Source organism: Polyodon spathula, chromosome 2 (assembly GCF_017654505.1).
Source record: "Polyodon spathula isolate WHYD16114869_AA chromosome 2, ASM1765450v1, whole genome shotgun sequence".
NCBI classification, from domain to species: domain Eukaryota; kingdom Metazoa; phylum Chordata; class Actinopteri; order Acipenseriformes; family Polyodontidae; genus Polyodon; species Polyodon spathula.
Window position 1 is genome coordinate 80,528,811 of NC_054535.1, and position 23,704 is coordinate 80,552,514.

General features: G+C 37.6%; 1 protein-coding gene across 1 annotated transcript in view; it reads left to right on the plus strand.

Moving 5' to 3' along the window:
* The window catches only part of LOC121301874 (WD repeat-containing protein 36-like), a 60,627-nt gene that overhangs the window by 35,454 nt on the left and 1,469 nt on the right, over positions 1–23,704 (plus strand). Inside the window, exons 6-22 of the mRNA XM_041231556.1 lie at positions 6,935–6,989; positions 7,266–7,398; positions 7,668–7,843; positions 9,153–9,273; positions 9,776–9,841; positions 10,119–10,202; positions 10,669–10,823; positions 12,057–12,171; positions 12,870–13,035; positions 14,105–14,213; positions 14,315–14,394; positions 16,494–16,601; positions 17,195–17,292; positions 17,906–18,051; positions 18,735–18,854; positions 19,227–19,308; positions 19,781–19,968. Coding sequence (XP_041087490.1) covers positions 6,935–6,989; positions 7,266–7,398; positions 7,668–7,843; positions 9,153–9,273; positions 9,776–9,841; positions 10,119–10,202; positions 10,669–10,823; positions 12,057–12,171; positions 12,870–13,035; positions 14,105–14,213; positions 14,315–14,394; positions 16,494–16,601; positions 17,195–17,292; positions 17,906–18,051; positions 18,735–18,854; positions 19,227–19,308; positions 19,781–19,968 — 2,002 coding nt within the window. The remainder of the gene's footprint in view (positions 1–6,934; positions 6,990–7,265; positions 7,399–7,667; positions 7,844–9,152; positions 9,274–9,775; positions 9,842–10,118; positions 10,203–10,668; positions 10,824–12,056; positions 12,172–12,869; positions 13,036–14,104; positions 14,214–14,314; positions 14,395–16,493; positions 16,602–17,194; positions 17,293–17,905; positions 18,052–18,734; positions 18,855–19,226; positions 19,309–19,780; positions 19,969–23,704) is intronic.

Here is a 23,704-nt window from a genome sequence, read left to right on the forward strand (position 1 = left end):
CTGGAATGTGATCAAGAGGAAGATGGAAACAAAGCCATCAAACAAAGCCGAGCTGCTTGAATTTTTGCGCCAGGAGTGGCATAAAGTCACTCAACATCAATGTGAAAGACTGGTGGCGAGCATACCAAGACGCATGAAAGCTGTGCTTGAAAATCAGGGTTATTCCACCAAATATTGATTTCTGAACTCTTCCTAAGTTAAAACATTAGTATTGTGTTGTTCAAAAATGAATCTGAACTTACTTTCTTTGCGTTATTCGATGTCTGACAACACTGCATCTTTTTTGTTATTTTGACCAGTTGTCATTTTCTGCAAATAAATGCTCTAAATGACAATATTTTTATTTGGAATTTGGGAGAAATGTTGTCAGTAGTTTATAGAATAAAACAAAAATGTTCATTTTACCCAAACACATACCTATAAATAGTAAAACCTGAGAAACTGATAATCTTGCAGTGGTCTCAATTTTTTCCAGAGCTGTATGTATGTATATATATATATATATATATATATATACACACACACACTTCAGAAATATTCTCCCCTACCTATAATGTCACATTTTGTTGAATTACAAATAATGTGCGCACAGTTTTTCAAATTAACTTTTTTATTCAAATCTGTAGTGGTCAAATTGAACACTCTTATGATATGAGGAGGAGGTTAAATGTCAGCAAAACTTGCAAAGAAAATGTACAAAATGAAATTTTACTTTATGCATAAGTCTATACTTGGTAGTAGCAACTTTTGCAGCAATTACTGCTATGAGTTTTTTTGGATAGGTCTCTGTTAGCTTTGCACAGTAGAATGGTGAAATTTTTGCCTGTTCTTCACAGGAAAATTGCTCCACTTCTGATAAGTTTTTTGGGGATTGTCGATGGACTGCACTCTTCAAGTCTCGCCATACATTTTCTATTGGATTCAAGTCAGGACTTTGACTGGGCCACTCAAGAACATTAATTCTCTTCTTGTTCAACCACTCCAATGTGGCTTTGGCTTTGTGCTTCGGGTCATTGTCCTGTTGAAATGTGAATTTCCTCCCCAGTTTCAGAGTCTTGGCTGACTCAAACAGGTTTTCCTCAAGGGTTTGCCTATACTTTGCACCATCCATTCTTCTCTCTGTTCTGACAAGCTTCCCAGTTCCTGCTGAAGAGAAGCATCCCCATAATATGATGCTTCCACCGCTATGCTTGACAGTTGGGATGGTGTTGACTGTGTGATGTGAAGTGTTGGGCTTGCGCCAGATATAACGCTTGGAATTTAGACATTTTTGTCTCGTCTGACCACAAAACCTTTTTCCACGTCTGCAGTATCATCTACGTGCTTTTTCGCAAACTCCATATGTACTTTAAGATGAGATTTTTTGAGTAATGGCTTCTTTCTTGCCATCCATCCATACAGGCCAGCTTTGTGTAGGGGTCGGCTTATTGTTGATGTGTGAATACTGACTCCCATCTCAGACACAGAACTTTACAATCTCTCAAGGTCATTGTTGGCTTTACAGTGACATCCCAAACCAGTTTCCTGCTTGCCCAGTAGTGTCTGGGTGGTGTGATGCATCTTCCACTTCTTAATGATGTACTTCACTGTGCTGAGAGGGATAATCGGCACCTTTTGAAACGTTTTTGAACCCTTCTCCTGCTCTGTGCTTCTCTACCACTTTATCCCTGATTTTGTTTTGAAAGCTCCTTGGTCTTCATGGTTGCTTTGTTGGATCACTATGTGAAAGTCTATATATACCTGAGGGAAATTATCTACAAGTTAAACCACTTTGAGTACACACAGGCTGAAACCATTTCACTAATTATGTGACCTTTCAAACAAATAATTTGCACCTGAGCTGATTTAGGGCTGCAGTAGCAAAGGGGTTGAATACTTATACAACTGAGATTAATCTGTTTTTCTCTGTAAATCTTATTTATATTCTATATGCATTTTCTACTTTATCAATGTGGAGTAGTTTGTGTAGATTCTATATGTAAAGTCTAATTTGAAAGCGTCGTGGAGTACGTTCAGGTGCCAACAAAATATGAAAACTTTGCAGGGGGGTGAATACTTCTAAGCCACAGTGTGTGTGTATGTATGTATGCGAGCTTCGGTTGTTCAGATGTTTATGTAACGTACTCCAATAAAAACAAAACAAAAAAAACCTAATATCCGACTGTTTATACTATTTACAGTGTTTTGAATACAGTCATCAGAAAGACTGCTGCAGGGCTTCTAGGTATGAGTATATCTCTGATCCTAGGATGCTGAAAGAAAAACCAAGACATTTAGTGAATCATGAGTCCTTATTTTTTTTTAAGTGAGTTTGAAAGCTACCCAAAATTAATTGTTTAGCCATGGTAATAGGCAAAGGTCTAGCTACTCATTATCTAGGGCAGAGCAGTTTAGAAGCAGTAAGGAGAAATTGAATCTTGAATTGCTTTAATCAGAAAACAGAGGACATTGGGGAAACACAGCAGCAGCTCAAAATCAAACAGCCGCGTGTGTTTTTATGATAACAAACAAGCTGAAACTCGGAGCAGCTGATTTAAATTCAGTGCCGTTCTGAGACACGGGCGAGAGGAGGAGCCAAAAGCACAGCAGAACAACGCAGTTAAACGAGGCAGTCTTCCCAGCGACAGCGAGTGGAAGCGACAGCGAGTGGGAGAAGTACAGGCGTGGAAAAGTACAGAGCAGTTTAGAAGCAGTTTGAAAGCAGGCTGACAGCTGCAGAAGAAACTAAACTTAAAAAAAAACCCCTCAACATGGTCTTCAAGCCAGTAATCTGTGACACCTGCTTGATGTGGGAAATCTGAGAAAACCCAGCGGAGCTTGACCAAGTGTGCGTAAAGTGCCGCGCGATCCAGGATTTGCATAAACTAGTAAGTATGCTAGAAATGGAGCTGGAAGAAGTGAGACAGCAACAAGATCTTGAGGAACTGGCACACCCACAATTCATGGAAGTCTGCATCACCCCTAACAGACTGAAAGCCACCAGGGAGATAGAAGGTCAGAACAGCTGGGTTCAGGTAGGCAGAAGCAGGGAAAAAAAGAAACTTCGTCAAACACAACCACCAGAAATCAAAACAACCAACAAATTTGAGTCACTGCAGAATTTTGATGAGCAGAACCAACAACAAGAGAATGAAAGGAACAACATTCAGGACCCCATTGACAGTGGTGACCAGACAGCAAAAAGAAGGGAGGTCATGATTGTTGGGCACTCCATATTGAGAAACACAGCAAGTTCAATTTGCAGTTTGGACCCCCTTACTACAACAGTGTGCTGCCTTCCGGGAGCCTCTGTCAAGCACATCACTGAGAACGTGGACAGGCTCCTAGAACGAACAGGAGACGACCCGGTAGTAGTCGTCCACATCGGTACAAACAACATTGGAAGAGACAGACCAAAATCCCTGCAAAACAAATTCAGAGAGCTAGGAAGGAAATTAAAAGAGAAAACCAAAACTGTGGTATTTTCTGGTATACTACCGGCACCTTGCAAAGGACCATATGGACAGCTGGAAATAATTAATCAAAACGCATGGCTGAAGATGTAGTGCACACGGGAAGGCTTCACCTATCTTCATCATTGGACCACATTCTACAACGAGGACTATCTGTATAGACGGGATGGACTGCACTTAAATAACAAGGGAACCAGTCTACTTGGAGAAAAGATCCTCAAGCAGGTTCAGAAGCATTTAAACTAGAAAGGAAGGGGGGAGAAATCAACAAAAAAACAGAAGGGAGACTGCATCAAAACAAGAACAACAACTCAGGTAAGACAACCATTAAATGTATTTATCTAAATGCTAGAAGTATCAGAAACAGAATTCTAGAACTTGGTAACTATGATGTGATAGGTGTTACAGAAACGTGGTTGTCTGAGAGTGATGGCGACGAATATAATATTTGTGGGTATACACTGTATAGGAAAGACAGGCAGCACAGAAGAGGAGGAGGGGTAGCACTATACATAAGAAACAGCCTTGAAGCCCAGGTGTTAAACCTGGACAAAGAAAATAAAACTGAATCAATATGGGTCAGAATAACGGACAAAAATTCAAAGGGCATAATAATAGGAGCATGCTATAGACCGCCAGATTCAGACGGTGAGCACAATAATCTGTTATACAATGACATTAGAAATGCGTGTAGCAAAGGAGAAGCCATAATAATGGGGGATTTCAACTTCCCCCAAATAAAATGGGAAAACCCGGTGGGTAGCACGAAGGATGAAATAGAAATGGTGGAAATGACAAATGACTGCTTCCTAACACAATTTGTCAAGGCACCGACTAGAGGGGAGGCATGCCTTGATTTAGTCTTTTCAAATAACAAAGATAGAATAACTAAAACAGAGGTCAGAGAACCACTGGCAAACTCAGACCACAACATGGTCTCATTTGAAGTGTTTTTTAAAACCCCAAAAGTAATGACTAAAGCTAAGGTTTACAATTTTAGAAAAGCAAACTATGAAGGTATGAAACAAAGACTAACAGAAGTAGATTGGAGTAAAATAGAGAAAACACCCACAGAAGAAGGATGGTTGTTCTTCAAAAATGTAGTACTAGAGACGCAAAACAATTACATCCCTAAAGTAGACAAATCTAAATGTAAAACTAAATTGCCAAAATGGTCTAAATAGATCAATTAAAAAAAATATTCAGCGAAAAAGGCACTTTACAGAGCATTAAAAAAGGACCAAAAAGAAAGTATGCAGAAAGAGTACACAGAACTGCAAACGCAAGTCAAAAAGGAAGTTAGAAAGGCCAAGAGAGAAATAGAAATGAACATTGCTAAGGGAGCTAAAACCAATTCCAAAATGTTTTTCCAATATTACAACAGCAAGCGAACATTCAAAGAGGAGATTAAATGTTTAAGAGATACAAATGGCAAAATCGTAGATGAAGAAAAAAAAAAAGCAAATATATTAAATGATTACTTTTCACAAGTTTTTACAAAGGAAGATACTGACAACATGCCCCACATGTCATCCAGTTCCTATCCAGTTTTAAATAACTTTAGCATAACTGAGGCAGAAGTGTTAAAGGGACTAGGAGCTCTTAAAATAAACAAATCCCCTGGGCCGGATGAGATCCTCCCAGTAGTACTCAAAGAAATGAAAGAAGTAATTTACAAACCGCTAACCAAGATCATGCAGCAGTCTCTTGACACAGGGGTGGTACCGACAGACTGGAAAATTGCAAACGTAATACCGATCCACAAAAAGGGAAACAAAACTGAACCAGGTAACTACAGACCAGTAAGCCTGACTTCTATTATATGCAAACTTATGGAAACTATAATAAGATCCAAAATGGAAAATTACCTATATGGTAACAGTATCCTGGGAGACAGTCAACATGGTTTTAGGAAAGGGAGATCGTGTCTAACTAACTTGCTTGATTTTTTTGAGGATGCAACATCGATAATGGATAATTGCAAAGCATATGACATGGTTTATTTAGATTTCCAGAAAGCTTTTGACAAAGTCCCGCACAAAAGATTAATTCTCAAACTGAACGCAGTAGGGATTCAAGGAAACACATGTACATGGATTAGGGAGTGGTTAACATGTAGAAAACAGAAAGTACTGATTAGAGGAAAAACCTCAGAATGGAGTGTGGTAACCAGTGGTGTACCACAGGGATCAGTATTAGGTCCTCTGCTATTCCTAATCTACATTAATGATTTAGATTCTGGTATAGTAAGCAAACTTGTTAAATTTGCAGACGACACAAAAGTAGGAGGAGTGGCAAACACTGTTGCAGCAGCAAAGGTCATTCAAAATGATCTAGACAAGATTCAGAACTGGGCAGACACATGGCAAATGACATTTAATAGAGAAAAGTGTAAGGTACTGCACGCAGGAAATAAAAATGTACATTATAAATATCATATGGGAGATACTGAAATTGGAGAAGGAATCTATGAAAAAGACCTAGGAGTTTTTTGTGACTCAAATGTCTTCATCTAGACAATGTGGGGAAGCTATAAAAAAGGCTAACAAGATGCTCGGATACATTGTGAAAAGTGCTGAATTTAAATCAAGGGAAGTAATGTTAAAACTGTACAATGCACTAATAAGACCTCATCTTGAATATTGTGTGCAGTTCTGGTCACCTCGCTATAAAAAAGATATTGCTGCTCTAGAAAGAGTGCAAAGAAGAGCGACCAGAATTATTCCGTGCTTAAAAGGCATGTCATATGCAGACAGGCTAAAAGAATTGAATCTGTTCAGTCTTGAACAAAGAAGACTACGTGGCGACCTAATTCAAGCATTCAAAATTCTAAAAGGTATTGACAGTGTCGACCCAAGGGACTTTTTCAGCCTGAAAAAAGAAACAAGGACCAGGGGTCACAAATGGAGATTAGACAAAGGGGCATTCAGAACAGAAAATAGGAGGCACTTTTTTACACAGAGAATTGTGAGGGTCTGGAATCAACTCCCCAGTAATGTTGTTGAAGCTGACACCCTGGGATCCTTCAAGAAGCTGCTTGATGAGATTTTGGGATCAATAAGCTACTAACAACCAAACGAGCAAGATGGGCCGAATGGCCTCCTCTCGTTTGTAAACTTTCTTATGTTCTTATGTTCTTATGATATATACATATCTAGTAACACTAAAGTAAACACACCACATTCTTGAGAACTGGCAGTACAGTTCAGCAATCAACACTGTGCCCTGCTGTTAAAGTATTAGACTGCATAAACAATTTCATGTAACAGCTGGATCTTTTGGATAGGCACATACAGTAGTACTCGAAGATAACATTTAGTTTAGTAAGCAGTCCAAAATGTGTAATGTCTGTGTTTGGGATTAACTGTGTGGTACTGATGTAAGCAATAGTTTGCACATCATATATAGTCACTGAAACAAACTAAAAGCAACATCATTAAAATATCTTATCTCATATATATATATTTTTTTTTTTTGTATAGCAAACTTTTATACACATTCTCAGGCTGGGGTTCAGGAGTGACAGTACTTCAACAGGTGAGTGGTCTACTATTTTATTAACAAGCTAATCTAATGTTATTTGGGCCATTCCGTGACAAATCAAGACACCTAAGGGTCATTTTATGTTTTTTAAAATGGAATCCCTTGAATGTGTATTGCTGTGACTGAAGTGCATTCTAGATTCCAGCACCAAAAAATAAAAAACAGAATAATAAAGAAGAAATCAATTTAAAAGGATACAGGGAACTGTACACTAAGTTTAGTCTTGGATAAAGCACTATTTGAAGTGTTGTTTTTGATGTACGCTTACAGGCTCCAGCAGTGGATGTAGTCGCAGTAGGACTTGCATCGGGGCAGATTGTCATTCACAACATAAAGTGTGACGAGTCGTTAATGAAGTTTCAGCAAGACTGGGGCCCAATTACAGCAATATCCTTCCGCACAGGTGATACAGCAAAAGGAATACTGCTACAAAAAGTGTGAATTTGGGTCTATGCTGAAAATGCTTTTAAGCAACATCTATTGTATATGTTTCAGTAGTCTGATGTATTTTTATTTGGGTGCTGTATCCTCGTACAATATAAAATGTAAGCCTAACTACTAATATACATATTTGGCATCACTGGCTGAGGTTTGATTGTGTATACTTTACATGTGGAGATCAATGTTGAAAGCCAGGTTGATGTCCCAATGTTGTTTTATTTATCTTTTTAGATGGTCATCCAGTAATGGCTGCTGGGAGCCCTGTTGGACACATTGGACTGTGGGACTTGGATGATAAGAAACTAATCAGCCAGATGAGAAATGCTCATGCAACAGCCATCGCAGGGATGACGTTTGTCCATGGGGAGCCACTTCTGATTACAAATGGTGCTGATAATGCCATACGGGTATGTACTTTCAAATTGTGTTTCTTTGAGCCAAAGCAAAGTTTCAAGATGACATCTATACCCATCTACTGCTGCTGGTAGTAGCAGGAGTATAACCGTTAAGCCAATGATTGCAGCGAAAAGTACCTTAGTGCAGTAATGTAAGCAACTATGAACTATGTAAGAATATTGTCAGCAGTCACTCAAAAAAAAAAAAAAAAACCCAACAATTTGTGTAAAATGTAACTTAATTTTGGGAAAACTGCTTACACAATGACCTGAACAAAGTGGAAATCCTAACAAAAAAGTAATTTTATTTATTAAAGTAAAATCTAAAGATAGTTATTTGTCACTTTTTTGTATTTTGTGTCTGAATATCACTTTCACTGTTATTGTTGTGATTTGATTGCTGTACTGTACCTTACACATAATGTGTGACCACAACTTTCTAATCAAACGTCAACTGATGTTTTTGTGTGCAGTAATACTGAAAAGTAGATGGTCTTTTCTCATGCTGTTAAAAGGAAAACTAACATTCTCTGCAGTAAACCACATTATAAGTGATTCATCTACTGTACACCAAATGGGAGACTTAGGGGATAAAACACTTTAATTTTATCTGAAGGTTTAATATTAGTCACACAAATGCATTGGTCAGTCCATTACCTTGCTAATTACCCCAGCCCTTCTTAGAATTAGTCTTTTTCATCTCTTGTGGTAGACTGACTGTATCAATGAGTTTGACAGAATTTAAGCCATCTGATCAGAAGTGTTGCTTTGAAAATAATTTTGAATATTTGTATTTAAGTTAATTTGTTCAGAATAAATTAAATGTAAAACGCAAGTTGTTTTTACCTCAAATCTGATTGTTGGCATTAACAAGGATCAAGAAAAACAATATGTGTCAGCGCTTCATCTTGATTTATTGATTGTATATGGAAGTTGAAGATTCAGTTACAGTAGGACTTTTTTGGCACCCTTCGTCCCTTGGCCAATACTACCGTCAGCCTTAATACGTGACTGTGCAGTGTTGCATGATTGTGGATTTGCTTTGACTTCTTAAAGCAACTTCTGTTTGGATCACAGATGGATCATATTGGAACATTTTCAGAGGAATCGCCATTGGATCTGTGGTTATCCCTAAATGAACTCTTAGAAATAAGTGGATGATGCAATCCAAGGTTAGGATTTCCCAGGATTGTAAAATGCTCAGTGGCTTATCCCCGCAGGGTATAAGTTGATCAAATAAACCTCTTCATTCAGTAAAGGATGTACTCATATGTTTTGGTTCTTGGACACTCATGATGAGATTGTGTGTTGTCTTGAGTAGGTGTGGGTATTTGATGCCCCGGGAGGTGGTGGCCGCTTGTTGAGAAGCCGCATGGGACACAGTGCTCCTCCTACCAAAATACAGCACCATGGGCAAAACGGGCAAAACGTTCTCAGTGCTGGTAAGTATAGAAAGCAGTTCACTTAAGTGTCAGTAAGGGCTCAATCGATGGATTAAAATCCTGATACGATACATATTACAATATATGTGATGCTCCCTACTTTGTACACTTGTAAAAAGCTAATTGATACAGGGGAAGCATGTATTCATCATTCTATATATTGGTCTTGTATATTAAAGATATACCCAGTGGTATATCTTTAATGTTTGCATTTTGAAATGGCAATCATTTTGTTGTAGGTAATTTTAAAAGTATTTTCATTTCTTCACCAATCAGGAGCCAATAAAGGGAAGATTTTTGAACTTCAGTTCACTGTGGTCTATGAGAGGGAAACGCCTTGACAAGGAGCTAGTATATTGTGCGCACCCCAGCTACTGTAACAATACATGTTGGGACATTTGTACAGAAAACCATCAGACATTTAATTTGAAAAACAATACTGTATGAAAGTCAAAATAAAAATAATTTTGAAAACATAACATTCCAACCTTTTTCTATTCAGGTCAAGATGGAACGTTACAGTCGTTTTCTACTGTTCATGAACGGTTCAATAAGAGCTTGGGGCGTGGTGAGTCCTTAGTGCACTGAATACTAGCCTGGATAAGTTTCTTTAGTTTTTTACATGTGTCGGTGTATACAAAGTTACGCACGTGAGATAGGAGATAGTGATGAACTGCTCTTCGTAGAGCATGTTTCATAGAGAGAATTACTTCAGTCTTTTTAATACAGATTTCACTGACATAAGTACCATGCAAGACATGTAATGTATTTCTGAAACACGGAAGTATTTTTTGAGAATGAAACTTGGTTAGCTAAGATGTCTAACAAATATATTTAATTAACAGGTTCCATTAACAAAAAGAAATCGAAGAAGAAAGGACTTCAGTATGATACCATGAAACTCCCTCCCATTACTGCGTTTGCTTCAGGTATTCTCCCATTCATTTGCAACATCTGTTGATTTGCAGCATTGCTGCATGGGAGCAGATTGGCACAAACTGCCCATCAACTTGACTTCACTGAGTCAACATTACAGTTCTTTCAGTTTAACATAAACACATGTGGGCAACCATAAGAAATATTATGCAGTTTAAAATGTTATTAGCCAACAGAAGAGTTACTCTGATAAACTGTGTAACATTGTATGAAACATTTTGCTTTTCAACCCTGGAAACTAATACAGTAGTAAAGTTTTTTCTTTTTTTTTTTTATCATAGTTTATTTATTTACTCATAGATTTACCAATAGACACCACCATCTTTGCACTAGAACAACTCTGGTGCAAGCATGTTCATTATATGTAGTTTTCTGGGAATGTTAAACATTTCGTAATTTTACTTTATTTGCTCAGCTTTGCTTAGAATTCTGACTAATGTGCATTTCTTACCAATACAGAAACGGCACGCCAGAGTGATTGGGATGGTATCGTTGCCTGCCACCGAGGCTATCTTATTGCAACAACGTGGAATTACCAGAAGACATCCATGGGGGCATACAAACTGGAGCCAGAACGATTCCACAAAGATCGGGGATTGAATGTGCACGCCACGGTACATGTGGTTGTTTTTACTGATCTTGTGATCTTATATGCTGCACGCAGAGATGTGGCCTTTGTGATAGGAAACAGCCATGTGGTAATTTCCACTTGTTACTGTTGAAATGGGCTGTATTGTGGATTTTGCTTCCCTAGAACTTGTGCAGTGTGTCAATGGGCAGAGAAAACGTTTCTTCCATCAACAAGTTTAAAGTCATAGTGGTGCAATTTTGAGTTGATCCATGCCATGAGAAAGCCAGAATATACTTAAAGTGGCTTTATGCACAGATTATTAAGTGGTTGTAGCTACCAAGCATTTTCCTAAATCTTACCCAGCATTCACTTCTATTCACTATATAGTTTTCAGATGTGCAGCTTGTAACTAATATAAGATATTGCAAACATATATGTTCGTTTTAAAACCTGACATTTTGTGCTACACCAGTTGAAAGAAAGTTGGTTTGCTTGCTTTGTCTCCCAGGAAATAAGTTACACTTTTACTTCTGAAAGCATGTCAGTCATTTGATGACGCAGCTCTAACAGGAAAGAATTTCCTGAAGGGGTGGGGACAATTTCACTGTCCAGACCATTAGTAGCAAGGCCAGCAAACAAGAGCGCAGTACCAAATACTGTGTTTTAAAAGTGAAAATACATGTTTGCTAAAACCAGATTATTTTCAAACCTACAGGTTTGAGACCTAAGTTGGAAGTGGATGTGCTTGGCATGTCAAATTTATGAAATTATTTTATTAGCTGCAGTCACTTTTTGTGGTGAGTAGTATTTCAGCCACAGATAAAACGTGTGTTGAAACTAGCTGGAAAAGTATGTGGCCTCCACAAAACCTCTTTAAAAGGTATATCACTAATTTCTCTTAGGAAGATCATTTGTGTCCTTCTTGTTGGCTGGGAGCACTATGGAGGATGAATATGGCCGTACCATTTAGCTCTTATCGGGTTGAGCAACAGGGAAAGAACTAGTCCACTCTAAAAGCCCCAACCAATACCAGGTGGCCAGCAAATCAATAGCATGATCTTTGAGCCAATAGAACAAAGCAGGCCACCAGGAGATGGTGCAGATATAATCACATGGTTGTGAAGTGCTGGTATCTGTCTCTGACACCAGGTACATCTTCATTGTTCAGCTTGGTCTGCCCTTTTCAGTGGCTCCAGTGCCTGTACAGTTCTAGTGGGTTAATTGTTTATGATTTGAGTCTATCTTATTTCTCAATTTTTCTTTTCTTACCTGTAAGGCTGTGGCTATAACATCTTGTGGCAACTTTGGTGTGGTAGCACTTTCAACAGGACACATCGATGTCTATAACATGCAGTCAGGCATGCATAGAGGTCAATATGGCAAAGAGAAAGGTAAAAGTTTTAATCACATCATTTCTCTTTCTATATATATGTTTTATATATCTCATACAAATGGATTCCTGGTTATATGTGTGGTATTTTAAGTTGACAGTGAACTGAATCATAAAATGTTTCTTTTCTACCTACACGTGACATTTTTAACAAGCATGTATCAATGTTTGTAACTGTACTGAAGTAATTACTTAATACCCTGTGCATATGGAAATTATATAGAAACAGTATTTTTTTGAGCTGTAGTGTTCCCAGTTATCATGGACTCCCCAACGTACAGTAAAATGCTAAGAATTGTAACTTCAAAATGCTAAATAGTACAAGAGGACATTTTCAGCTCGAAGTACATAAACTAATTAATTTAACAGAATGTCAATGCAAGTTGATGTTTCTATATGAACAGTAATAATTTACTGTAAACCTGAACATGGATGCCATGAGGAGAGTTATTAACTTCTTGTATGCCAGAGATTTTTTTATAATTATTATTTATTTTTTTTAACCATTTTGAGAAAGTGGCTACATTGTAGAAACATTTTGGTACCATTAAGACTGAATTCATCTATAAGTCTTGCTGGATTGTGTAGCCAGACATTTGTCAAACATTTTAAAATCTATGCCAAGGGGAAATATTTAAACTGTGCTATGCAAATTCTTCTTTCGGCATCATTGCCTTGTGGACTATCTTTGCTCTTCAGCCCATGAAGGTCCTGTTCGAGGGGTTGCTGTAGATGGGCTAAACCAGCTGACTATCAGTGCTGGTGCAGACAGACTCATCAAGTTTTGGAAGTTCAAGTCTAAGGAATTGGTTCACACTGCTACACTGAGTTCCTCTCCAGCCTCCATACTTTTACATCGAGACAGGTGAGCTGAACAGTTTCAAACTGGCTGTGGATTGTTGTTACACACAGTACCGTGATCCAGTATGTTCAGCCATCCCTATTGGTTTGTGATGCTCTTTCTTCCTAAATATAGCTGTATTCCTCATTTTTAGGGATACAAATGAGGAAGTGTGCATACCAGTCATGGCAGTCACCAATAACATTTACACCCTTTCCAAAATTAGCACTTCATGCTTAGTCAGAAAGTGATGTCTCTGTGCTAACATGGGAAACACATTTCCCAAATCCAAGCAGCACAAATCATCATTTGAGTCACAGCAGCCAGTAACAGTTTGCCAATATATTAATCACTTCTTTTTAGGGCTGTATTTTTTTCACAAAAAAATGGATTATTTCACAGTCTAAAATAGGTATTGCAAGATCTTTCATGGTTTTAAATACATCTATTAAAGCAGAAAAAAAACTAGCTGTCACATAAAAAATTTATCATGTTCTCCAAGGGTTATTATACAACAAATGTTTCTAAATAATTCATTGCTTACTTGAAAAACAGGAAGTGCTAAATTGTAGAATATTATTTCATTTTTTGAAAATAAAACGAAATAAATGTAAAAATAACAAGACACACGTGAAATGTTCCCTCCTTGTACTGGACAGAGCAATCTTTAGCAGAAATATTTCTGATCTTTGAAGCAGCTGGTGTCTTTTTCTGTTGAATGACATCTGTGCAGTGTGTTAAATCATTTACTGGAAACAAACTAATCCAGCTGCCAGGTTCCTAAATGCAGTGTAATAGGTAGTGTGTCAGTAAGGCAAACTTTTGCTGTATTTATTTTACATGGTATAAAATGAGTATATTTACACTTATTTCTGACCTGAGAATTTTCATGCAGGTGCTTTTATTAAGTTATACTTTTATTTTTTTTACCACTTTTTCAATATACGTCTGTCTTAGGGTTCTGTATTGTATAACGTTATCGTTGTACTTCTACACTGAGAGATTGACTAGTCAGTACACATTAGCTGCTATTTTGTGGTGATTTTGGTGTGTATTCCGACATTTCTTGTCAATGTTTTTGTTTTGTTTACAGTGGAATGTTGGCCATTTCTCTGGATGACTTCAGTATTAATATTATGGACATTGAAACAAGAAAGATAGTTAGAAAGTTTTCAGGACATCGCGGACAAATCAATGATATGGTAATGCACCCTGTTTATTTTTTCCTGATTTTGTTTATTTTTATACTTAATTTTGTTTGTGTGTTTTATTTATTTGTGTATGTATTTATTGCATTCTTCAGGCCTTTAGTCCGGACAGTCGATGGTTAGTAACTGCCTCAATGGACTGCGCTATTAGGACATGGGATCTTCCATCTGGCTGGTAAGTGTTGTATTCTGTGTGTGTGTGTGTGTGTGTTGTAGTGACTTTGGTATACAATTTATTTATATATAAATTAGTCTCTAGGCACACTGTTTAAGAATGGCCAAATGTTAATAACTGAGACATACCATAATAGTTTGGTGATATCATGTAGAACTCGGATTCCCTTGACAACAGTTGACATCCATATCACGTGTCAGAAATATAAAACAATCGTTTATTTTAGGAGAAAAAGGGGTGCACAACTAATATAATATTACAGAAAGGAAAGGCTATTGGTTAGAGATATGTGTGAATAGTAATATATAGTTCATTGATTCCATAGTCAAACGGTTACAATGACCATAACATCATTACCATTCATGGTTAATATACTAATATTGAATATGTCTTACCACACAGTGTCTACTTTGCATTCGTATTTTCAATACCTGTTTCTCGATGTAATCGATCATGTCAGTATGCACGAGAATTAATTCAACTTCCCATTCCGAATGGAATCCAACATTCTTGTACCTAATTTATCAAATTAGTTTTACCATGTTAATTTAGTTTAGACGTGATGTACCAAACTAATTATGTTATCAACCTCAGTTGATTATATATTCAGATTAACTCAAATGGGGCAATGATGAAATTCTGTGCATTTAAGAGGCAACTCCTTTTTAAGTTGCACATTTCAAACAAACATAATACATTTCTTATACACTCTAAAACAGGAAGTTATATTCTATTTCTAGAACAGTTTCCACTTAACTTGATAGCATTGCTTCAGTTACTTTCTCGAGTCATAAAGTATTTAATATTAGACATGTTGAATACTTATTGATTTCCATATACAGACATCAATCTGTGTCAGTGAATACTGCAGCTCTCCAAATCCGCAGTTCCAATGTAGACGGCACTTTGCTGTACGCATTGTATTGCTAGGCTCGCAATAACCAGTAGTTCCTTTTCAAATGAAGATCAGCTTGTTGCTCTCCAAGGCTTGCAGAATTAGTTGTTGCTGGCAGTTTTCCGTTGGTCAGATGTAACTCAGTTCAGCTAATGCGTTGCAATTGAAACATTACATAGTTTGTAAAAGTGTTCTTGTGGCAATTCTTGTGTACGGCTTTGCTTCAGTTCATTTCATGCAGATATGTGGAAACAAAGACCCACTTTCCAATTAATGCAGTAGTCCCATTACTGATCCAGTCTCTCGTAGGACAGATGGCAGGGCCCTTCCTCAGAAGATGATTTTAGCCATTATTCAGAACATTGGTTCTTCCTTGCCTTCTGTGAGTTCGAGCACATGTGCTCCCATGACTCTGCAACTTTGTTCAGAGCAGTGTAGCATCCATTTCGTTCCTCCGAAATCCAAGCCAACTCTAGCAGGTGGACACTACTTGTGCACACCTCCTTTGTGGTCAGCACGCATGTCCGGGCAACAGCAGCATGACTGGAAGACAGCAGCACACAGCAGAAGCTCTCCAGCACACTTCGAAAGTCAGCGGGTTTCGCTCTTCAGTCCTGTGATTGGCTAGTCTGGTTATTTTGGGCAGTTCCTGAGTCCATGTGAAGTGTATTTCATTGGTTGTTCTTGTACCGACGTGGCCCCTTGTTCTCCATTGGTCCGCTATTTTGACCCCTTTCGGCTGGATTTACGACAAGGACTGTTTCTCGTCTTAGTGTCAAGGTACTCAGAATTGTCTGGAAGTTGCCCTCAGCAGAATACTACTGGCGCTGAAATGACTCATTCAGTGATAGATAGAGATAAAACACTTGACTCTTTTTAAAAGCATTCTTTGTCAGTGGGAGAGTTTGTGACCAGACCAAGAAGACTTAGAGAATGGTTTAAGACTCCCCCAGTACATTCCAGTTCTGTTACTTTCATGCAGAGAATGATATGATGATCCCCCTTCTGATGCTACAGTGTGCGTGTAACTACGTTTACAAAAGTGCAGCTTCTTTAACACTCTCCATGCCAAGGGGCCACAATCAGAATCTTTCACCTATATTGAAGGTTGCTGATTTTATTAAAATAAACCTTTTTGTAGACATATAACAGGTTACACAAGCTAGGACATTTACATATGCATTCATGTTTTTCTTCATTGCAGCCTTGTAGACTGCTTTTTGTTAGATTCAGCAGCAGTGAGCATCACAATGTCACCTACTGGAGATTTCCTGGTCTCATCGCACGTGGACGATCTGGGAATTTATCTCTGGTAAGGCTTTTCTTCTTTCATGCTTATGGTTTTGTTGTTCTTCTCTAATGTATAGCAATAACAATATTCTCTCTGCACGTGATATAATATTGTAGTTTTAGTGATTTTACACTGATAAAAGGGTGTGATCTAAAATGGCATATCTTAGTAATCCACAAGGTGGCACTAATGGACTGATAATGCGGTACAATCGAGTTAATTAAACAATATATGTTTTAATATAGCCAGTTCATCTTTTTTTGTCCAAACAACCGTATAAAGTGTGATAACCCTAGGACTGGAACATGAAATAATATAGCAGTATTTTAATGCAGAACACTGAATACCCAACACACTGGACAGTGTGCTTACATTTGCATCAGACAATAACATCTGTTTGATGGACTCAAGGTTGATGTGACCCGTGCTGCTTGAGTGGTAAAAGGTAGAAGGGCATATATCAGAAGCTGCATCTTTTATGTGTGTTTTTGTTAATAACCTCTGACTCCCTTCTTGATAATATCTCAAATCCCAATGAATTGGTGTATTAATTATTACATACAATAAACTTGTATTATACAGTTCATTTGAATTGTGTTTTTATTTTATTAAAGGTCCAACAACACGCTGTTTAATCTGGTTTCCCTGCGCCCCTTGCCTTCTGATTATGAGCCCCCAGTGGTGACGCTTCCTGGAACTTGTCCTGCAGAAGGTAATTGCACTGCAGGGAGAAATTCTTTGGGTCTTGTAATTATTTAATTACTTCACATTTGGTATAATACATTGTAAAATGTGCTATCTCAATCAAGGTTTATTAGATTAGAACAATGCAGTGCCATCATTGTAAAGCTGCCAGGGAACTAAGGTTAAAAGTTGGAAATCAGTAAGTGTCACTATCAGCTTTGGGACACATTGTATACGAATATTGAATGGTCTTATTCTGACATACCAACATTCTGCAGATTTCTTTAATCTTTATTGGTAAAAGATAATACCTAGTGCTGTTATATGATAGCAAGTAAAATATAAATTGATGCACCCAAATAACTGCTTGCATTCCTCTGAACGTGGTGGCTTGTTTTATTTTTTATCAATTGAAATGTTGAACAAAGGGTCTCCGCACTCCAGATTGTTCATCAAAATATCTGTAACTTTTTTATTATTATTTATTTATTTCTGCAATATCAAGATTAAAAAGTGAACAAGTCAAATCAACATTTCTGTGCCGTTCACCTTCATCAGGCTTTACAAGACATGACTGCAATCAGATTTTGGTGTTAAGTTTGAAAAAGTTTTGGTCTGTGAATCTCTGTTCCTCTGTTCAGATTTGGACAGCCCCGAAGATGACGAGGAGCCCAGTGATGAGATGATCGAATATGAATCCCCAGAGCAGCTGGGAGAGCAGTTGGTGACACTGTCTTTACTGCCAGACTCAAGATGGAAAAACCTCCTCAATTTGGATGTCATCAAGGTATTTATATGAAGACTTGCTGTACAGTACGTTACAGCCTGTTTAAGTGTTTTTAAATGTGGACCATTACATAATACATACAGTTTTGGCAATATGGAACCAATTGATTGTTTTCCCCCTCCAAAGGCAACAATCACTGAAATAAGGACATTTTACTTTTTTATTTTTGCATGTAACAGTATTTTACAACCAAGAAGAAGAAAATATTCAGAGCTGCCTTATGGCCTGTAACACAACCATATGACCTAACCTTTTATATAAAACTTTCATGCAAAATGAATGTCATTACCACATGTCCTGGGAAGTAATATTGTGCTGCTGAAATGACTGTGTTTTTAAAATGACAATCCCTTGCTCAAACACCTCAGCATCATTTTTATTTGATTTCTTTGTTGACCCTGGCATGGTTTCTGTAAGTGTCAAAACAGTTTCCAAGTCTTAGTGTTAACACATGCAAGCTATATTTTATGAAAAGGTGTTTTGATGAGGGACACACTCTAGTCAGGCAAATCAGAGATTGACCTTGCTGAAACTTGGCTAAAACTGACTTTCAGAAATGTCAACAGCTACTTGGTGTCTTGTTTAAATTGTATTTTGTAATGTCCTGAATTATTAAAATGCCTTAGGCTTACAATTAACAGTGGACATATGTAACCCTATGACTATTTGTTTTGAATTTTCAGAAAAGAAACAAGCCCAAGGAGCCCCCAAAGGTGCCTAAATCTGCCCCGTTCTTCATTCCTACCCTGCCTGGTCTCGTTCCCCGCTTTGCTGTGTCCGAGGGTCAGAATGCTGAAGAGCAGGTGAGGAACACATATTCAAATCAGAATAGATGAGCGGTAAGTAGTTTTGAATTTGCTTTGAAAGAGTAGCTGGGTAGGTACACAACATCTGTAAGCAAAGAGATCATAAAAGTACAGAAAACATGTTTCATAAGTGTACAGTATGTTACACCTACAGTAAAATGCATAACAACCTGAATAGATATATGAGCCTATACGATTTGCATCATATTTTTGATGTTTATTGCAATAAAATAGCATGCATTATGTCGCTTTGTGCCAATAGATTGCTTCTGTTCCATTTATATAGTAACCACTAGCATAGGTTTATAGGTTAGTCATTCTGTCTGAAATTTAAGATTGTTTTTAATTTTTATTTTTTTTATCTTGTAGTCAAAAATTGTAAATCTTGGAATACTGGCACAGAAATCTGATTTCTACATGCAACTCGAGGATGCCTTAGTCAGCAACAACTGTAAGTGATAAATGAGTAAAGATTAATTCAAAGAACTATAACCTCTTGGCAAATGTAAAATACAAGCCACAGCACTTTCTGAAATAATTGATGTTCTAGGTAGCACCCAGGATTAATGTGGCATACTACGTTTTTGGCCTTTTAAACCAAAGTTTGTGTTCATAAGGGAAAGGTTATTTCATTAAAATGAGTCCTGCTTTCCTGCTGTTTTCACAACACACCTCTTCTCCGTGATCACATTACCTAAGCTAACTTAAAGTGCATTCTCATATAGAGAGCAAGGACTGAACGATTGGTATTTAGCACACATCCTTTTGCACTTCATCTTCAAGCTTTATGCATGGCTTATAAGTGAGTGGCAGAACCCTAAGTGCATACTGCTTTTGTCACACCCATTGTTTCTGTATTTTTATTCTATCAGTATTTGTGTAGAGATTACACCTAATGGACTTTCTTTTTTTTTTTTTTTAAGATTCCTCTACAGTGAGGCTCTTAAAGGAGATGGGACCCTCCCGCATTGAAACGGAGTTGCGAAGTCTAGCCCCTGAAGGTGGTGGCTCCCTGGATGTGATGCAGAGCTTCCTCAGAATGATTGGCTACATTCTGGACTCCAAACGTGATTTTGACCTGGCCCAAGCCTACCTTGCTTTGTTTCTAAAGGTATTTCCAGATAGTGCTGTTTTGAAGATGCATCTGAAAGATGTGCCCCATGGAGCAAACGTGTTCAGGCAGTAGAACTTGATCGTGAAGCAGGTTGAACCTCAAGTATGAGATCTCTGCATAGGAAAGAAGGGCATCTGTGGTAGGTTAGCCTGCTTCCCTATGAGAGACTCTGTTGTCTGTTTGCACAGTGATTGACAATTTAGTAAACTACTCTAGTGGTCTTAAACTGAAGAATGTTTTCCCAGAACTTGAGCATTAGAGCTGTCAATTAAGCCTCCAAATGGCAATCGATTAATTAGGCACACAAAATATAATCTTTTGAAAAAATACGTATGTACCGCCCTGTGACGAAGTGCCTGCCCGTGTGTATTTTCTGTGTATATGTTGCGTGGGGTGTGTTAAATGTTGGTGTATAGTCATTGGTACACGGGATATAAACGGGTCTGTGTAACACGAGTGTTTAAAATGTATATTTGTATTTAGGCACGAGGATTGCACAGCACTTCACGTGCAAGTAAAATGAATTATGTGAGCACAGGGAATTGCACTTTATTAATTCACGTGCAGTTGTTCCGCGACTCCAATTGAATGATCGATTAGAGGTCGAGTCTCGGTACAGCTGCATAAAAGCAGCATGTTTTCACATACTTGGGATTGTGTGTTCGGTGAGTGGAGAATGGGATTGGAGACAGAGGTAATGAGAATAAATAATAAAATAATAATAGTTAAAGAAGCTCACCATGTTTTGTTCAGTGATAGTCCGTTTTGTTTATCTCTCTTGTTTTGGCAAATGTGCCGTGTCCTTGTGTTTTTGTTTGTTACCACCGTTTATTTCCTCTCTGCTCTGTTCACTCATTAAATACTGAGTGAAAGCATTCGCTCAGCTCCACCAAACTCCACCTCTCTCTTTGTTTATTATCCTGTTTCTGGTCGGACGTCCCCCACTCCGGCCGTCTTTGTGACATGCCCACAGAAATCTTTGCTGCCCTCTCGACTTGTAAAGCCATAAATATTTGCGACCAAAAAATTTGGGGAATCACACCCATAAAACCTATTTTGCTCCAGAAATGTTGGTAACATGTTGCAAGTGGAATTTGATATTCATACAAAATGTTTGCTTTTTTTTCATATGCGAAAAAAACACAATAAAAGGCTCACAAATATTTATGGCTTTACAGTATTTTAACATCATTGCTGTTCAGTAAAAGCTTGAGCACAACAATGGGATGCGAGGGGTAATTAACTCTAATATAGCTTTGCTTGTGGTACAGTAGGAGTACCGGCATAAACAGTATTATTCTCAGGTTTAACAGTTCATTTTGAAACTCTAAAAGAAGCGCAAACTATATTCAGTCAGTTTTCTTCAGTGTGCACAATTTATTTACAGGCTGTTTGCCAGGAATACAAGCCTGTTGCCCTGCTCTGAATCCAAGGATGCACAGTTTTTGTTTACATTGAATACACAGAGGGTTGTACTTATAAAGCATTTTCAAAACTGATTCGCTGATAGTCGGGATGGGACCAGCAAATCAGACACTACCTGTGTTTATCTCAATGTATATAATGATGAATGGAATCTGTTGAAAAATTGATTTTCACATGCCTGCAATGACAGATGTCAGTCCTGATAAGCACAATGGTGTTTTTATCCTAATAAAAGGATTCAGATTAGGAGAGCAATAGGTACACATTTGTTTGCATTGCTAAAGACCCATTGTTCCACCAGACAGAGCCATTTAGTCAAAGGTACTTCGAAGTACATTTAAGAATAAATACCTCAAATGGAATCTATATATCTTAAAAATTTTGGGGATTTGTTTTGTTATGAGCACATGTTTCGGAAGATGTTGAAGTCTTTGCTAAGTACTGTATTCCCGCGAGAATTGTCTCTGAAAAGACCAGCGTTGTGCGCTGAAGCTCGAGGGTGAAGCACTGCACTGAAGCCTGGGGAACACTGACTTCCCCAGCTCACTTCCTCGCGATTAAACTAGAGGAGCCTATTGCATGTATATAATCGGAATGTAAATTATGTAAATATGTTATCCATTTAATGAAAGGTGACAGACTTTGTGCTTGTTATATTGCTTTATTCAATGAAGTTATATTTTGTGTCATCAACAAAACAAATTGGCTGTGGCTGCAGTGGTCACTAGAAGCAGCAGATGGCAGTAGAGTGTTGTGGTCTGCATTAGATGAGAGGCAGGTGTAAAAGAGAGCACTCAAAGAGAGTGAAACTTTATGTAGCTGTGGATCACATATCTTAACATGAATGTCCATTTTAACTATTTTAGCTTTTAAACTCTTGAGACGGAAAATTGAACAAATGGTGAAAGCATTACCGCTGCCCCTTGTTCAGAATAATGTGTTATGTTTTCAATTGTTCTGGGTATCAGCTTTATAACATTTACTCCAAGGTGCAATACAAGAAAATAAGAGTGTAAGAAAAGTTATGACTAAGATGAGGCTATTTTGACCCATCAATGGTTGCCTTGTTCAAACCTCTAAAGACAGCCCTGTGTGTTGTAATTTTAGATTTCTGTTCAGCATTTGGATTGGACCTCTTCATGACTACTGACTATTTGGTATTAATGCTTGTTTAAAAAGTTATGAAAAGTCCTCATTTCGAGTGTGTTGCTATCATTTAGTAAGAGGTGCAGAGGGTTAAGTTGCAGACTGAAGATATTACCCACCACAGCGCCTAAGCTTTTAAGCTCTCTGGGCACCTGCATTTTGGATTTTCTACATCTGCAAATCACTTGGTTTTTAAAGCACTCTGAGTGAAGGCTGTGGCACTGACTGACAGGGACCTGCAGATTGTCAGTAATGGGTATTTTTTAAAGTGCTCCATAAATACCAAAAACTGGCATGGTGCCACTAAATAGATTTAGCAGGTGAATTATTATTTATTTATTTATTTATTTATTTATTTAGCTCAACCAGTTACATTCCCAGGTTCCAGAGTTGTGTTTCAGATTTAATTTGTCTACTTTCAGTTTGCCTGATTTTGTTCTAGCCTTTCTGGTGGAGAAGTACTGAGGATTCAGTTTGACTCCTCAAATTAAACTATTCTTTGTTGTTTTTTTATTTGTTGTGTCTTTATTTGTTCACTTGAGCCCTTTTCCAATTAAAATGAGTATTAGGATATTAAAGGAAAGATACTGTACATGATATCCCAAGGGTCTTGCATGCCAACAAATACTAATGAATTGCTTATTTATTTTATTTTTAAGTAAGTTCATTAAGACCAGTTATTCATTCAAGATTTTGTTCGTTTGCAATGTAAAACCTTTCACATCAAGAAATGTAACCTAATTATTTGTGCACCAGGTCTAGTGGCTGTACGTTTAGTAAGGGTTATAATATCACTTTCAGAATTCACATTTTGTTCTTCAGAATAAACCATGCTGTGACCACCTTTTATTTTTCCTATATTTATTGATCCAGCTTTAAATAAATGAATATCCTTCGTACAGCTTAAAGTCCAATCAACACATAGTCCTAAATACCAAACACCCACATCTCACAGCTCCGGGAGAAAAAAGTAATTTAAGAACAAAGCAATCTGTGAAAGCAAACCATCTGTGTCTAACCTGATGTGGCTTCTGCACATTTCTTAGAAATTGCATTGAGAATTATTACAGAATGCAGGTGAAATGATTTATGCATCACCATGGGAGCAAGACCAATAGAAATGAAATGGCATTTTTCATTATTCTTTCATGGTGGAGTATTT